We start from the raw sequence: 17,862 nt of genomic DNA on the forward strand, positions 1-17,862 counted from the left end.
ATTTCCTTACAATACAAAATACAAATCGTGTTGGACTTTCAGCTTGTCTGAGGAGAATTTTGTAGACAACGATTTGTTTGGTACTTTTTGTACTATGAACTTAAAGTAGAGGTATGCGAAGTAAAGTTCTGAATTTGAAATTCATGGCATTTGAAAAACTAAAGTAGTATTCACATGAGCGCGACTAACGAACGACGAATGAATTACAAAATGTGAGTTTATATACGTTTGAGGACATATTTCCACACAAATTCGTAACAAAACGAAGGCAATATAGTTTCTATTTGATTTACGATACATACTTTTACTTTTCAATATAATATATTAATAAATTTAAGAAAACAAATTTATTCGTCCCGAAAAAAATTATAGTTGATACGAACTGTCAAACTTTATTCGCGTTCCACATCATCCACACCCGCAACGAATAAAATAATCGCGCGAACTTAAAGGTGGCCATAGACGACGAACATGCTCGCCGAACATGCTCGTTTGCATTTCCCCCTACACGGCGAACACTGTTCGCGAACATTCATTTCGTTCCGATTCTTCAAAGAGTAAACATCATTGAATTCGATGAATTCTTCAATAAAATCGTGGCTGGCTGTGGCCATGTGTTTATTTTTTGATGTGCACTCAACGAAGTTTACAGCAAAAATGAGGTTTGCTCGCGAACATGGCCATACACGGCGAACATTGAAACCAACGAACACGAGAAAATCGAAATGTTTCGCCAACAACGAGCCGTTCGCGAACTAGCCCATACACGACGAATATCTGGCGAGCACGAGCATGTTCGGCGAGCATGTTCGTCGTCTATGGCCACCTTAACCTTAAAAATCGTTCTTGTTTTGGTTTCGGTGGTGAATGGTGTTCGGCTGTGGCTTTATTCGCGACGAATTAAAAAAACTCTCATGTGAAAGAAACGTCAAAATCGACGAATATTCGTTCATTCGTTGGTCGTTGGTCGTGCTCATGTGAATAGTGCTTAACTAGTTGGTCAAAATTTATTTTTAGAGAGTGAAGTTGACTGCAAATGAAGTCTCTTATGTTGTTTGTCTGAACCTGCCCATTGCTCCGATTTCGAAAATTTCGACGTTTGGAGTACGTTCGTACGTCCCTATGTCCGTACGTTTGCGACGATTTTTTTTTCGTCCATAGCTCAAGAACCAGAAGAAATATCGACTTCAAATAAATTTTATTTACAGATAATAATGCAGAAAGATAAAGAAAGGACTCTCATGAAAATTCCGTTGGTATTTTTTTTTACCATAGCAGTTTAAAAAAAAGGTTACAATTTTGGCTAACCCTACATATCTCACGAATCAATGACGATAGAAACTTGAATTTAATTTTATATTATATATTGTAACGTGATACCAAACCAATATATTTTTGGAAAAAAATCCAATTAACCGCAAAAACTTTTTTTCAGTTTTTTGTCACCTCGAAAATTCTTCGAATAAAAATGATTTCATCTCCAAACCAATTTGTGCAACGAAAAATAACGTTTTTAACATTTGGTAAATTTTTGAGAAAAATCGAATTGACAGTTTTTTTTATAAAAAATAACCTAAAAAAAAAACATTACTCAAAGTTGGTAAAAATTGAATTTCGACTCAAATATCTTTTCAAAACTTTGAGATTACGGCTTTCAACTAATTTTATCTTTTAAGAAATATTGTTGTCAACATTCAGTAAAATTTTGAGAAAAATCTTATCGACAGTTTTCTTACAAAAAATAAAAACCTAAAAAAAAAACAGTGCTAAAATTTGGTAAAAATTAACTTTCGACTCAAATACATAGTTTTCCAAAAATTAAAAATATTGTCTTCAAACTTTTTTTTCACAGCAAATATTGTTTTCGATCCAACAGTCCGACTTTTTCATAAAAAAAATTAAATCTACAAAAAATAGTATGCAAATTTAGTTAAAATTGATGTTCGGTTCTTGATATCACTCCAATTAATTTCATTCATCCAATTTATAAAAATATAAGAAATGCTTCTAAGATTGGTAAAAATTCATTTTTGACTAAAAATCTATTTAACAAAACTAGATTTTCAAATTAAACTGTTTCTTGATATGAAAATTATTGTTGGTTATTTTAAAATTTGTATGAATAATTGAACAACTTTTTTAACCCAACCACGAAAACTTGCAAACTCTTAAGCAAGCCAAATCCGAAGACGGGATGGGAAGTTATCAGTGTGGGTCGCAACCCAGCCTCTTTTTATAATTTTATACATCCAATTTGAGGAACGACATACAGCGCAAAATAACAAGTTTGAAAATATAACAGTATTTTGTTTGCTTTGGCCCGTCATTTGAAGTATAATTGTAGTAGAATACAACCTTAACCTGTGGTTTTACTTAACACAGCTGGAAAATTGACTATTAAAAAGAGTTGTGTTTATTTAACCAACTCTACAGATCAAGAAATTACGACTTTAGTAATTCTCTATGAATATGCCCCTGTTATTAATATTTTCCTAAATTTTAAGAAAAAAATTGACAGATGGGCACGGATGGGAAGTTACCAGTATTCAAAAGAAGTTTTGGCCGAAATGAAACACCCACAGCATCTGCTGTCTCAATTTCGTGTGCAAAGTTCGTGAGACTGTTATGCTAGAAGTCAACACTCACTGCCAACACATATGAGAATGTTGATTTTTTAGCCAGAAGTGTGAGACTCAATTCACGAAGATCTATGCCTCCTAGCCACCTTTTGATCACACAAATTTTATATCGTGTTAACAGCAGTCTTGGCAATGTTAAACGCCGCCTAGAGAATATTTTCGTATAAAACAGCGAAGAAAATGCTGGAAACCATGAACAAGGGAAATTGACGTTTAAAAATGTACAACTAAAGCCAACCAAAAGCACGAGGATGTGTTCCACAATCAATAGAATAATGTTTGCATTTACTATTAAAGCAATTATAAGTAAACGAATTTTAAATTTGATTAATGAAACAAATATTTTTAAATAGAAAATTGTATGTGACACACCCTATATTTCAGCAATTCAGGATTTAATGAATTTATGACAAATATTTTATTTATTTTTCATCAAAACTGAAATGATAAACTTCATGTGGCAGTTTTTTACAAAAAATATCATGCGTAACTTAAAAGAATTGTTGATTTGAACATAAAAGACATTATTTAAGAAAAACAAATTTCGTTTCTGAGTATTTAATATTCAATAATCGTATTCATTACCATAAAAATGTGCCAAAGTATGATATTTCACAAAACTTTTGTAGATATCAAAAATATCTATCTATGTAGGTATAGTATATACGGGTAGCTAAATAATGAAGTCAATGAACAATAATGAAAAATTCAATTCATTTGTGAAGTTTGATGCAATCAAAATCACTGACCTTCACAATCTATTAAGAAAATGTATATATACGTTTGATTTTCCGTGTTATTTCATAAGATATATATTTACCTATCAAACCTTACCCATATTTGGGATAAATTTAAAACAACTCAAATATCTACGAACTGAACAATCTTCAAAGATTTTATGATTGAATTACTTCTACTTTATTGTGTTTCTAAAAAAACAAAAAAAAAAAACGATGATATCTTGAAACAAAGACATCAGAGAGTAAAGATTTTTAACTTTTATACCTTTTGCGGAGTAAAATATTTGTACCTATCTGTTTAAAATTGATTTGAACTTGAGAATACAAATTTAAGAAAACCATTCAATAGGAAAAACGGTTATTATGTCTGGCAATTTTTAGAAAAATGTCTCATAATGCTCCTTCCCATTTATGCATTTCTAACTTTCTTGTTGAAGAAAGATGACGAACACAAATTTATTTTAGATGTTGAAATACAAAACAAATCGTTTATTTCAAAATAAGAATATAAAATTATTTTCTATCAGATTTTATTATCAAATCTTTGGAATATTCGTTTTATTTACGGTATGTTTCTTTACATTGGATTTTTGTTATTTTTTGTGCTTTGACCAAAGTCCTGTCAATTTCATGCCCAAGAAATTTTAACTTACATATCTTAGGTTCAAAATTCGAAGAAAATCCCAGTTCAACAGAAATTCAGAGAAGGAGAACAGACTAATTATTTCAATCTTATTTAAAAGTTACTTATTTTAAGTTACGTTTTTTAAAAGTTACTTATTTGAAAAGAAAAGCTTATAACCCATTGATTGTCTAGGAATTAAAAAAAAAATGTTTTAAAAATTTAATTTTCCTTGATTTTTAATAATAATAACACACTCAAGAAACTTGTAAGACTGAGAAATACGAACTCTTAAAATTTGTCTTCACTTTTTTAGTGAATTTTAACAATTTCATTGCATTATAGAGGCGTGTTGGAGTAACTGTGTAGTTTTTACTTGACAAATGTCAAAAAATTACAGCTTCAAAAGAGACAACTACCAAATAGTGGGCTATTGAAAATCAAGCTTTCTCTTGGTAAACCCTATTTTTTTTAATGTATGAATTACATAGATATACATACAGTGTTGGACACGATTTTAGCACATTGAAAGGAGTACAAGTATTTTTCTACTTTCAATTCTTTATTACTTGCAAGTAACGGTTCATTTTTATGTTGTTACTATGACTACTTTATATGGTAATAAAAATGTGCAAACGATTGAAAAGTAAAATATCGTTTTGGGAAAAATCAAGATTGTTTGCGATTTGCGTTGTTTTTAGCAAAGAGTGTATTTTCAATTTCCGTGAAAATTTGCTGTATACGCAGGCAGTCTAAACTCTATTCTTTTCGATATAGGTATAGTGGAGTTCCACAGGGATCAGTGCTGGGACCCAAACTTTTCAACGTTTATGTGTCCGACCAGCCATCTTTGGATGCAAACACTAAATTTGATATGTTTGCTGACGACACAGCACTTTTTTCGTCTAGCCTATTGCCTCAATGTGCTCTCAATAGTCTACAATGCTAACTTAATACCCTACAAAACTATTTTCATAAGTGGAAAATCAAGGTCAATGCTCAAAAATCGCAAGCTATATGGTTTTCTCGGCGAAGATAATCAGATTTTTTGCCACAAACTTCGTTACAGCTAAACTCCGTCGATATCACTTGGTCTGAAAATACCTAGGGGTAACACTTGACAAGAAACTGACTTCTGACAAACATATCGCCAACACAATTAACAAAATTAATCTTTTAATACTAATTTTATACCCGTCATAAACCGCAAATCAGGTCTTGCATAATAAAATTTTGATATTCAAAACTATTTTCCAGCCTATACTTACTTATGGTGCTCCAGTGTGGTTTGACTGCGCTAAAAAAGCTTCAAAGTGCAAACCAAAATATTAAAATTAATGCCTAATTTGCCAAGGCATTATTCTACAGTCAGGCTCCATGATAAGGCTAATGTTAAACAACTGAAGCTTGTAATTTATAATTTGCAAGACAATTTTTATAGAAGATGTTCTTATTCTGATAATGAACTACGAGTAATTCTTGATCTCTTAAATTAGATATTTTATTTATATCGCCTTTGGGCTTATGTGTAATTTTTAGTTTTTAAGTATTATATAAGGGTTTTTTCTTGTAGGTTTTCCCTTAAGAATAGTTGTTTCTCACTTAAATTATTTTTATATAAGTATTGAGTATCTATATTGAAACTGTTAAGAATTTAATTTTCTATATCTCTTAAGTATATATGCAAATTTAAAATATTATCCAACTACAATAATAAATAACTAAATAAATAAATATTAAAAAAAATAATTAGTCATGGTGCTCAAAGGAAAAAAGATTTCTCAAGGAAGCTGAGTGATTGAAAACGTTAAACGAAACCCCCTGGCCAAAAAGACAACTACAAATGAAGATAGAATTATTTATAGGTTATCGAACAAGGATTCGTTTAAGACCTCCAGTGCCATTCGGAGCGAACTTTCAACGAACTATATAGTAAATGTTTCCTCAAGGAACATAAGACGCCGATTAAATGAAAACCGTCTACTTGGGTGCGTTGCTCAGAGAAAACCGCTTTAATAAACAAAAAAATTGAAATCTAGGTTACAGGTTGCCAAAGCTCACCTAGACAAACCCATTAGTTTTGAGAAAAACGTGTTTTGGAGCGATGAATCCAAATTCTGCAGGTTCGGATCCGATGGGAAGAAATATATATGGTTTCCAAAAAACAGGGAATATGATTCAAGGTATACAATTAAGACGGTGAAACACGGTGGAGGCAACGTTATGGTCTGGGCTAGTTTTTTATGGCACGGCGGCGTTGGCCACATCGTAAAAATTGACACCAAAATGGATCAGAACGTGTAGAGAGATATCCTGTTGGATCATATGATACCCTACGCAGAAGACAATTTGCTGTTATTTTGGCGCTTCATGCACGACAACGACCCTAAGCACTCTTCAAAGTTAGTAAAGTGTGCCTTAGAGGTGAATAAAATCGACGTTTTGAAGTGGCCAGCACAATCACCCGATCATAACCCGATCGAGAATTTGTGGAATGATGTTGAACATCACATTGAGCAACAAAAAACAACCAATTTAACACAATTGTGGCAGGAGATTCAAAATGCTTGGTATGCATTTCCAAAGTCACGATGTGAGGCTTTAATTGAAAGTTTGCCAAGAAGAATTGCTTCTGTACCTACTGCTAAATAAAGGGTTCCCTACCAAATAATAAGAAAAACTTAGAATTGCTAACGGTAAGTAAAATTTCATCAAGAAACTGTTGAATGTGCTAAATTCGTGTCCAGGCAAAAATTTTGATGTTTCTACATTCCATACTTTTTTGATAAAGTACTATGAAAACATAATGCTATGTACATATATATGTAATGTAAGTGAAATATAACTAATTTTATAATAAGAAAACAAATTGAAAATTAAATGGTTTTTACTTTTTTTAGCAAGCGTGCTAAATTCTTGTGTACCACTGTAAGTACATACATAAATGTGTAATAATACAGTAGGGTCTGCATATCGTTTTTAGTTCAAGCCTTTTAGCGCATACTATCGCGTATCCCAATTTTTGTTTAAAGTTATTCATGTTTCAATCCAGAAGGTTCTAGAGTTTAAAGTCACATAGTCATCATTTCTTCTTTGTGACTGACTTAGGATACCTTCTGCAGCATTTTTTGTTAAACTTTATTTTTTTGGGGTTTTAAAATGAATATTTTGAATATGTAGCGGATCTAGGCACTTTTATACTTGTTTGTAAGTAAGTAAGTAAGTAATTCATTTATTAACAATTTTTTAAAATAAATACATAAATATTTGTTTTTGAATTTAAAAGCTTTGGCTTTGCCGTCAGCTCGACTAGCAACTTAAATTTTTATAACATTGGTAAACTTTGTTTTAAATTTCAGTTTTAATTATATATTGATTTTTACATACATATATGCATCTACTTGTTTAATCATATTCACTCATAATCAATTTTCGAAATCTGCAAATTTCCTTCAGATAGTTGGCAAGATTTTTCCAATCTGGTCCATTCAATATTAAAATTGTCTCTTGTAGAGTGAGAGAGAATTTTTGAAAATAAGAGAATCTCTTGTATCTGAAAATTGGACATACGCTTATAAAATGGAAGCAGTCTTCTTTGGATTTATGATTGCAGAGTGTACAGAACTGTTTGAAACTCCCATTGTATGGTCTACCGTTGAGACATAAGACTTCGCATCTAGCTTTAAAAATCAAAGAAATATCTTTGTAGCTTAAAGATTCATTGAAATAGTTATTGTTATTTAGATTAAATTGTAACTGGCTATATAATATTCGACTTTCTGATTCAATAGCTGTTTTTATAAATTGATTCCGAACCGAGTCTTCATTAAGCTGGATAATTTTATACATTTTTTCCTTAACATCAAGAATGTTACTTGCATTAATTTGCATATCTTCACCAAATGAAGAGGCAATTCGTTGCCATTTGTCATGCCACCAGTCTTTGTTCCTTATTTCGTAAAGCAACATTATTTTGCTCAGTCGCTCATCTGGGAAACCTAAGACTTTAATAATATAATCCGCTTGTAGTTTCAATGTACTTGTAAATAATTTTGGTAAGCCAGTTTCCAAGTAGATCGCATAGTTCGGCGTGTTGATTGGTAGGTTGAAAATTTTTTTGATGAAACTCCTCTGAAATTTCTCAATTTCCTCATACTCTTCCATTCCCCAAACTTGAGCTGCATAACATAAAGTGGACTTCACAACTGAATTAAAAATTTGGTATTTGGTAGACAAATATACAAGGTTGTTTGAGAAGATCTTTCTCCATGTTAAGTTTATTAGACTTTGTGATGTTTTGGCTTTGATGTCAAGGTGCTTACTAAAATTCAGCCGTGGGTTGAGGTTCACTCCAAGATATCTATATTCGTTTGTCACCTCCAAACTTCTTCCTTTGTACTTCCAATTACTTCCAACTTCAGTCCGATTGGATCGCGAAAAGATCATTATTTTTGATTTTTCTGTATTGATTTCTAATCCCCATTTATCGCAGTATGCAGACAGTCGGTTTATCATCAATTGAAGATTTTCTTTCGATTCCGATAGTATGACCATGTCGTCAGCATAAAGTAAAGCATTTATCCGGATTCCGGCTACTTGTTTGTATCTATTAGGTAGACAAATTTTGGTTGTCCACTTTTTTTGTAAAAGCATTTTTGGCTAAAAACTTTCGAGTTAAATCCTTTTTTATCGTGCCATTTTTCAGAGTTGAATCCTTTTTTGTCGGGATATCTTTTACTCAATTGAATTATATGACATTTATGAAACAATTGACATCACATCACATACATATTAATATTTAAACACCACATGCAGTATTTGAAAAATATAGTTTTATTTTCTTTTTTAACAATTTATTAACCTTTCGAAAAATGAGTCTTAAGATCTCCTTATTCTAAGAAATATAAACAAAACGTCTCATACAAAATTCTCACTTTTGCTGTCACAACTTTGAGAACTGTATTACTCGATGTCTCAAGAATTCTCTATCGTAAAATTAAAAAAGGAAAAAAAAAATATATGCAAGGCTAATTTCATTGCTAAATAAGAATGAATATTGAATTGCATCTGAACAACTTCTCAGAAATCTTAGAAAGATTGACTAGCCAAATGAAAAATTACTCGTTCTCGTAATTACAATAGAGCTTTACAGTTAGATGTTTCATTTTAAATAGCTCGCTTTTTGGGAAATTGTAGATTTTAAAGCTGTAACGCTATAAGATTCATGAAATTCACTACAAAAACAATTAACATTTTCCAATTAAATTTCGTTATTTTGCAAGAAAAGTTTCCTGAGCGTTTCATTTATGAAAGAGATGATCAAAATTTTGAGATTAGGCTTTTTTCTTGAAAGATTAAGTCTATAACAATGATCCACAATCGATTCAAGTCAAATTGGAATTCGTGAATTTAACGAGAACATAAAGTCAATTAAATGATACGAAAAGAACAGTTAACAAGCACATTTTTCCATATTTCTTTTGAAAATGCCTACATTCCAAAAAATAGTCACACACACGATATTCCAGAATCCAGACTTATGTTTGCCCTGCGCATCAGCATTTGGTGGATAGATCGTTCGTTCGCACAAAATCACATTTCACATCAGTTCAGTAGACGGAAGATTGGAATTACTGACTGTGGTGTTGTTTTTCGTTGACGATCTTAAATTAGATCAGCTTCTGGAAAAGTAATTAATTTTAGTTTCAAAGTAAACAAAAATACAGAGTGTACAATAATACAATGATTATTCATTTATGAACTGCATTAACATTTATATTGAGATTGAGTTCTAAAAAGGTGTTAAAAAAATACAAAACAAAAATGTAAACTTAAAATAATTCTAAGCAAACCGTGATAAGATTCTAGTGAATAAGTTCCGGTCGTGTTGTTGTTGTTATGAAATGAAATTGTTTATCAAACATAGGTCAACATTTTGATTCTGTGGTCATATTTTTTGTTTGAAATCTTTCAATTTCCTCTTTTTAAGTGTGTTCCCATGTGTCACTGGAAACGATGCATATTCAAGAAGATGTTCATTTTTAAATAAAACAAAAACTGTGTATATTACATCTTATGTAGATACTTTAGTTCGAGAAAGCAAATGTATAATATTTCATAGAATAATCTTTCTTCGCAATGCACAAGAAGCACATGTGTATCATTAAGTTTGTTTATTCATTTTTAAGACTAACATTTCAATTTCTCTATTTTTCTTCAAAGGAATTTGATGTGAAAGAAAAATATTGTCAGCTCTCAAATTCTCAGTATATCTACTTAAAACATGATTCTCTGCAATTTTAGGAATCAGTTCTTCTGCGAGTTCTTCGCAAATTTTAAAAAAAATTGCTTATACCAAATTGTCTAGTTCAAAGATTCATAAATAAATATTCAAAGTAGTAAATAGTGAAGACTGTAAGGAAGGAATACCCAAAATTTTGATTTTGAATTGTTTGAAAAATGTATTGCAAACTACCTCTAAACAATAACCATTCAACGAAAAATTTAAATTTAAAAATTTAATGAAAAAAGAACAAATAATTGTGTAATATTTTTACCAAGTTAATTCTTATAAATTGCATAACAAACAAAATTTGAAACATTAATTTTGATCTTATCAAAAAATTGTAAAATTCAAAATTTCGAAAGCTTGCCCGTTTTCAAATATTTATTTTCGTGGTGTTTTATTATAACCTTCAAATTGCTCTTTCTAACTATTGTTAATTAATAATTACTGTCATCACTCTTTGTTGAAGTGCCAATAGTTACTATTTGTAACAATCCACAACTCATAGCGGAAGCTGACAACAGACAGGTTCAGGCAACATATTGAAATGGGACTTGAATGGCAAGTTTCTGATTGGCCAGCTGCCTTTTAATTAAGGCAATATGTCACTTATGTCAGAATGACAGCATATCATTACTCTGTGATTTATTTTATTTCAAAATAGAAAAGGAATAAGTAATGTTTTTATAAACTACAAAATACAGGTCCAGATGGCATTTTATTTTGCCTGAGGAGAATTTTGTAGACAATATTATGTTTTTAGTAGATTTTGAACGATCAACTGAAAGTAGAGGTTAGTCAAGTTAAGTCCCGAGTTTAAAGTTTATGACACTTGCATAACTAACAAGTTGTGTTGATCAATGGGCAGCTTCAGGCAACATAAGGGACTTCATTTGCAGTCAACTTTATTCTTTGAACGTACATTTTGACCAAGGCAACTAGTTAGTTGTTTAAGTGTTATTAATTGCAAATTCAGAACTTTACTTCCCATACCTCTACTTTAAGTTCATAGTACAAAAAGTACCAATAAAATTAAAGTCTACAAAACACTCTTCAGGCAAGCTACAAGTCCACCACAATTTGTATTTTGTATTGTAAAGAAATATTTCTTATTTCTTTTCCAATGTGACAAGGAATCTTTTACAAAAAGCATTAATTGAAGTTGTGTAGAAAACAAATTAGTCATAGAGTAATAAAGTTCAGCTTTCAGTTAAATGAAAAAACATGATCAACTGTCATTTTGATGGAAGTAGACTTGAATTGATAGTAAGGGAGATTTTTCCTGACTAACTTTCCAGTCAACTTTCCATTAAAGTTGCCTTAATTGGAAGGTTATTTTCTGGAAGCTTGCCAAACAGATACTAGAAACTTGCCTAACTTTCAAGTCCCTTATCGTCTGAACCTGCCCAATGTTTACATTCAAAGAATACTATTGACTGCAAATGAAGTCCCTTATGTTGTTGGAACCTGCCCATTTGAGTTAAAAGTGTTAAACTGTATAATTTGTTTCCAAACAAGAAATATTATTTTTGTTTGGCTTATTATTTTTGTCAAGGCTTTGAAGATAAAAGTTTATAGGTGTTAAATCACTAGATCTTCGTGGACAATTGTTTTCATTACTTCGACTACTTCGAGAAATAACACAGGCAGGAATCTTTTCTTTTGTTGTCACATGTCAAAAGATGACAGTTGCCAAAAAGCTGGCTGTTCGAAATAAAACCACTTATTGGCTGCGTTCAATATCGTGTTGGATAGGGAATCTTGGATAGGTGGATTTTAAGATACCTTGTTGATAGCTGTCAAAAAATATAAACAACTTTCCACACACAAAAAACAGAGACACATTTAAGCTTCGAAGTCAAAATTGTTGTAGGATAAAACATTTAATGGATAATTTAACTGAATCGTCGGATTGGTCACCTACAAAACGAAAAAAAATAAGTCAATTTTGAAGTTTAAAAAAATAGATTATAATTATCTTCTAAAATTCAGAAGGCAAATAGCTTTTTCATCGTCTATTACGTACACAACATCCTCAAATACAACTTCAACTAACATTTTGTACCTTTTTGTTTTCCAACAAATACAAAAGGCTGAAAAAAATTTTCAATTTTCTTGAAATTCAACCATGCGTTGAATCCGCTGTTCTGTCAGATACCTACATACCCCCCAGAAATTCTTGGATACCTTTGGATTCCTTTTTTGACATCTCCGCTGTTTTTGATGAGCTGTTATTTTACACGTAAAACACTAACAAAAAGGTATCCGAATACCCTATCTGTCTAAGATTGAACGCATCCATTGATGTACAACATAAGGGGCTTCGGTTGGAGTCAACTGCATTCTTTGAAAGTAAAGTTTGACCAAAGCAGCTGGTTCGTTTTTCAAGTGTTAAAAATTTCAAGCTTGGAATTTTACTTCACTAACCTTTACCTTCAGATTATCGTACAAAAACTGTCAAAAATATTATTGTCTGCAAAACACTCCTAAGATAAGCTACAAGTCCATATTGCATTTTGTTTGTAATGAAATATTACTTTTTTCTCTTCCAATTGTCAAATCCCTTTTACACAAAATATTAATTGAAATTGTACAGAAAATAAATAAATCATAGAGTAGTAAAGTTCAGCTTTCAATAGAATGAAAAAACATGATCATTTGTTATTTTGACATAAGTTGACTTGACTTGATAGTTAGCGGGATTTTTCTTGGCTAGCTTTCCAGTCAACTTTCCAATAAAGTTGCCCTACTTGGAAGGCATTTTTTTGGCAACTGGCGCCAATCAGACACCATAAATATGCCTTACTTTAAAGTCCCTTATATCGCCTGAACCTGCTCATTAATCTCAGCTCTTAGTTGAATGAAAAAACATGATCAACTGTCATTTAAGGGAAGTAAAGTTAACTTAATTGGAAGGCAACTTTGACGAGCATTAAGTACTCTTTGTAAGAACAAAGTATACGATTGGACTACATTTAAGTAATTTAATGATTTTGCACATGACTTAAAATTTAATTTATATTTCTCCAGAACAGTATACTTTAATAACTAGTAAAACAAGATTTTTGAAGTACTCTTTATTATTTCTCAATGTTAATACATATTTTCGTTATATAAATACAAATTACTTAACACTATAACCTACTAAATATTTCAAAAACTTACTTTTAATCTTTAATTTTTTTTCAGAAATCATGAAGGTTTTCTTAGTTTTTGGAATATATTTCGGCCTTTTAGCTGATTCCATTTATGGTGCTAATATTTTAGGCCTTTTTGCGTTCCCCAGTCAGAGTCATTTTAATTCAATTCAAACGGTGATGACAAGGCTTGCGAAAAATAATCATAATGTGAGTTCCTTGATTAATTTTTGTATAAGAATCAATTTATTATTAATAAATATTGTGTGCTAAAATTTACAGATTACATCAATAAGTAGTTTTAGATTAGCAGAAAAACTTGATAACTATGAAGAAATAATTGTTCCTAACTTTGATTTTTGGTCAAATGGTAAGTTGCTCTTAATTATTTCATAAATATTTGACTAAAACCTAATCACTATTTTTATTTTTAGTACAAAATGATCTAGGAGTTAAAAATATGTTTGAAGCATCGCTTCATTCTTCATCGAGTAATATGCATAAGGCTGTAAGAAATACTGGAGCAGAGTTAGTTGATTTCTTTCTTCAACAGCCAAAAATTAAAGAAATACTAAGTTCTAAGGAAAAATTTCCGTATGATCTCATTGTTGTTGATTTATTTCACACAGAGGCTCTTCTAATGATTGGAGAAGTTTTTGATGTACCAGTCGTTGCATTTGCTTCTTCAAACTTTCAAAATTATATGACTGCTCTTATGGACTCAGCAGTTCCCAGTGCATGTTCTCCAATCGACTTTGAATCCTTCACCCAAGATGCAACATTTACACAAAGGATCTCGAACATATTCGAATGCAGAGAGCGAAGAAATCAAAGGCAAAAGGACTTAATAGCCCAAGACATTGTAGCAAGAAAACACTTTTCAGCTCTTGGACGTAAGTTACTACCATTTTTCAAACTTAACTATAAATTCAATTTTATTTCTTTAGGAAACCTATCCCCGATATCTCAGCTTTTAAGTCGAACTTCCATAACTTTGCTCAACAACTATTCTCCATTGCTTACTTCAAGACCATCTGTACCGAATATCATTCCTGTTGGAGGAACACACATCAAACAAGCTCAGAGTATTCAGTGGAATATCAAGAGATTCCTTGATGATGCTCGTGAAGGAGCTATTTACTTTAGTTTGGGAACTATTTTAAAGTGTTCCGATATTGACAGTGAGAAATTTACTGCAATAATTACAGTTATTGGAAAATTAAAAGAAAAAGTTCTATGGCATTGTGATTTGAAAAAAGTGGAGAATCAACCAAAGAATCTGCTCCTGCAGGATATTGTTTCATCGAGTGATGTTCTAGCACATCCTCATGTTACCTTTTTCGTTACAAGTGGAGGTCTTTTGGGATTGCAAGAAGCTATTTGGAGAAGTGTTCCAATACTAGGAATTCCTGTTTTCGAAGACCATGTATGTATTTATACAAACAACGAATTTCAATAATTTAACCATTATGTTTTCCACAGCATATCAACATTCGAAATGTCGAAAAATTAGGAATCGGAGTTAAATTGGACTTTGCTAACCTTACTGAGTCATCTCTGTCCTGGAGTTTAGAAAAACTAATTACAGATGCATCATATAAAACAAAATCCAGGGAAGTATCTGCCAAATTCAGGGATAGGCTCCAAGGAGCTGTACAGACGTCGGTATTTTGGATTGATCATGCTTTGAAGTTCAAAGATTCCTCACATCTGAGAGCTGTGGGAACTGAAGTTTCATCGTTTGAACTTTATCTCGGAGATATTGTTGTTATATTAATTTTTGTTACTTTTGGGTTGATTGCTTTTGGATATTTAGTTTACAAAATCGGGATTTCAATTAAACGGAAACGAGAAGAAAATAAATTGTATAGTAAATTAAGATAAAATGCAAACTTATGTTTTCTTTATTGAGAATCCCACCAAGGTCATTTTGATTCATATGCATGATTCTATTTTTTTAGCTGCTAGAAATTTCCAGTTTTCAATATTAACAATGAAATAAATATAGTCCAAGAAAAGTTCTTTTTTTATTATTTTACCCTATTCAAATTTTCTTAGAACTCTTTACTTTGCACAACAAAAAAGATATTGTATACCTTGACCAACCGATTATCATTTAAATGGTGTGAAAAAAGCTTAGCAAACAAAATTGCAGATTAATGATAAGTATTCTAGGAATTTTTTTATTGTATGTAGGTAAAAGTACACTACCTGCGCAAAATTATTTTGTTCTTGGAAAATGGTCACTCCCCAAAAGTCACGTGTTTAGATGAGTAAAAAAAGGATGGATTTAGGTATGTTGGAATAATTTAACTTTTAATCCATCATATCCTAAAATAATTATGTAGTGAATAATGATTAAGAAGTTTATAGGTTCATTAATGTCGGATTATCGATAGAAACAATTTCTGGACATATCATAAGCCCGCGAGAAAAGTGTGAGGAATGTTTGATTTTTTTAATTTTTCACTACCAATTTACAAAAAACAATGGTGCAGTTGATTTTTGATTATCTAGGAATAGTTCTTAGGTACTTAACTCTTTTTTATAGGAACGCACATAACGAATTTGTTCGTGGAGCAACAGTCATTTAAAATTAGCAAATCCATAACTGATTCACTTACTCACAGACTGATAAAATTTGGAAGCACTAGAGGGAGTGATATCCACACACCAGGCTTGTTAAGAAATCCAATCTTTTGGGAATGCAATCATTACAAATCATTAAAGCAACTTTAAGATTGCATACATTGATTCCACCTTAAGCTTGGGACTTCAAATCTTGCAATCACCAATCATTTTTCTTTAGAAAGAATGCAATCATTTCTCTTCCAATCATTTGAGACTGCATGCCTTCACTTAAAATCATTGCATTAATTACAAGTCTTTGAATTCACATTTTGCACACCAAAAGAGTGTAGAAAAATTTTACTTAATAATACAAAGACTTTAAGTGAATTCATGGACTTCAAGTCAATCAGAGCCGTATTTAGGGGAGGCCCCGGGGCCTCCACAAACGGGGGCCCCCACAATAGAGGCTTGGAAAATTAAAATCCCAACTAATAAACACTAGTAAACATTTTTTTCTTTGATATCTTTTTTTTGCTCTTTTCTTTATTGCCCCGAGACCTCTGCACCTCTAAATCCGGCCCTGAAGTCAATGCAAGAACTTAAAAAGAAGGCAAATGTCAAATAAGCGCCACCTTAAGTAAGTAAGTAAGCAATTGTCAAAAGATTATTGATTGCAAAATCTAAAGTCCCAATCTTAAGGTGAATTCAATGAATACTATCTTTAAATGGAAGCCATAAAATATTACAATTCCAAAAGATTGTATTCTTTTAAAAGAATGCAACCCAATTCTAAGAATTCGTAACAATTAAAATTAGCACTTTCAAAATATATTTATTTTGAAATGAAGAAAATAATTAGTAGAACAACTTTGATTTTCCAATAACAACCATTAACTCTTACAAAAAAAATGTTTTAATTTATTATGAAGTTTTTAAGTAAAATATTTACGTGATAAAATATCAATATCACACCAAACAACTAAAATTAATATAAATTATTACCTGACTAAAGTGTAGGAAATTAACTTGACATGTTGTTTTAATATATTTGCAAGATTTCTGTTCCTTTATATGAATGTTTAAATGTTGCTAGACTTGTATCAAATTCATTAAATTCAAATTGAGTGGCTTTTAACAAAATTCTGTTTCAGAATAGTACAAGTGACGCGTTTTCCTAAAATAAATAACCCATGCACCTTACAATTTTTTACTGAAAGTAATTGTGCTTTAAATATTACAAACTATTTAAAAAAGATGATAAAACGAAAAACCATTACTTAATTTTTCCAAACTGAAATTTGCGATTCTTACCTAGGTAGTTTTTGTAATGAGTCACATTTTTGTCTATACTTAAGGTAGACCACCTTAAATCCTGATGAAACAGAACGCTGTCCCACGGGACGGGACACAATTTTTCCCGCCGAGGCAGATTTATTAGAAACCTGAAAGTGGAAGAGAATACACCAATGGTAATTTATTTGTACTTCCTATAAAATACTTTAACTTTTTGACACTAAAATGTTGTGGCAAGCCTTCACCAAAGTGTAATGAAATAAATCAAACAACATAAAAAAAGCTAAGAACTTGTAAAAAATCTTAATATATATCTTCATATAACCAACAATATGATATAATATGTAATAGAAAAGGGGTGGCTATAACTTCCATACTCTTTAAATGATAGTTAAAAGGTGCCTATGTTCTTTGTATGCATTCAAATTCCAAAAGGAATCTAATTGATTTAAGAAAAATAATGCAATTAGTTGCTTGAACCTCACAATTAAAAGGAAAATTAACAGCATATATTAACACCCTTTCAAAAAAAGAAGAAATGTGAAACTTTTGTTGAACTTGTAACATGTGGCAA

At 31.1% G+C, this 17,862-nt stretch overlaps 1 protein-coding gene across 3 annotated transcripts; it reads left to right on the top strand.

Annotated features, from left to right (window-relative positions):
* The first annotated feature begins 9,520 nt into the window (after nucleotides 1–9,520).
* On the top strand, nucleotides 9,521–15,316 carry LOC129950894 (UDP-glycosyltransferase UGT5). Of its 3 annotated transcripts, none has more exons than XM_056062831.1 (6): nucleotides 9,521–9,826; nucleotides 13,477–13,634; nucleotides 13,707–13,794; nucleotides 13,859–14,317; nucleotides 14,372–14,850; nucleotides 14,907–15,316. In XM_056062831.1, the coding sequence occupies exons 2-6, from the start codon at nucleotides 13,482–13,484 to the stop codon at nucleotides 15,306–15,308; spliced, it is 1,581 nt and encodes a 526-aa protein (XP_055918806.1). In that variant the 5' UTR covers nucleotides 9,521–9,826; nucleotides 13,477–13,481; the 3' UTR covers nucleotides 15,309–15,316. The 3 variants fall into 3 exon arrangements, with proteins under 3 accessions (XP_055918806.1, XP_055918805.1, XP_055918804.1); XM_056062830.1 differs by having other exon boundaries at nucleotides 9,533–9,690; XM_056062829.1 differs by having other exon boundaries at nucleotides 9,534–9,800.
* Nucleotides 15,317–17,862: the final 2,546 nt, after the last annotated feature.

Source organism: Eupeodes corollae, chromosome 3 (assembly GCF_945859685.1).
Source record: "Eupeodes corollae chromosome 3, idEupCoro1.1, whole genome shotgun sequence".
NCBI classification, from domain to species: Eukaryota; Metazoa; Arthropoda; class Insecta; order Diptera; family Syrphidae; genus Eupeodes; species Eupeodes corollae.

What these genes read in the sequence shown, in the direction of transcription:
- LOC129950894 (XM_056062831.1), top strand. Translation starts at nt 13,482, where the DNA reads ATGAAGGTTTTCTTAGTTTTTGGAATATATTTCGGCCTTTTAGCTGAT. An exon ending in CTTTGATTTTTGGTCAAATG is followed by an intron (nt 13,795 to 13,858) that starts GTAAGTTGCTCT and finishes TTTTATTTTTAG; the next exon opens with TACAAAATGATCTAGGAGTT. An exon ending in ACACTTTTCAGCTCTTGGAC is followed by an intron (nt 14,318 to 14,371) that starts GTAAGTTACTAC and finishes TTATTTCTTTAG; the next exon opens with GAAACCTATCCCCGATATCT.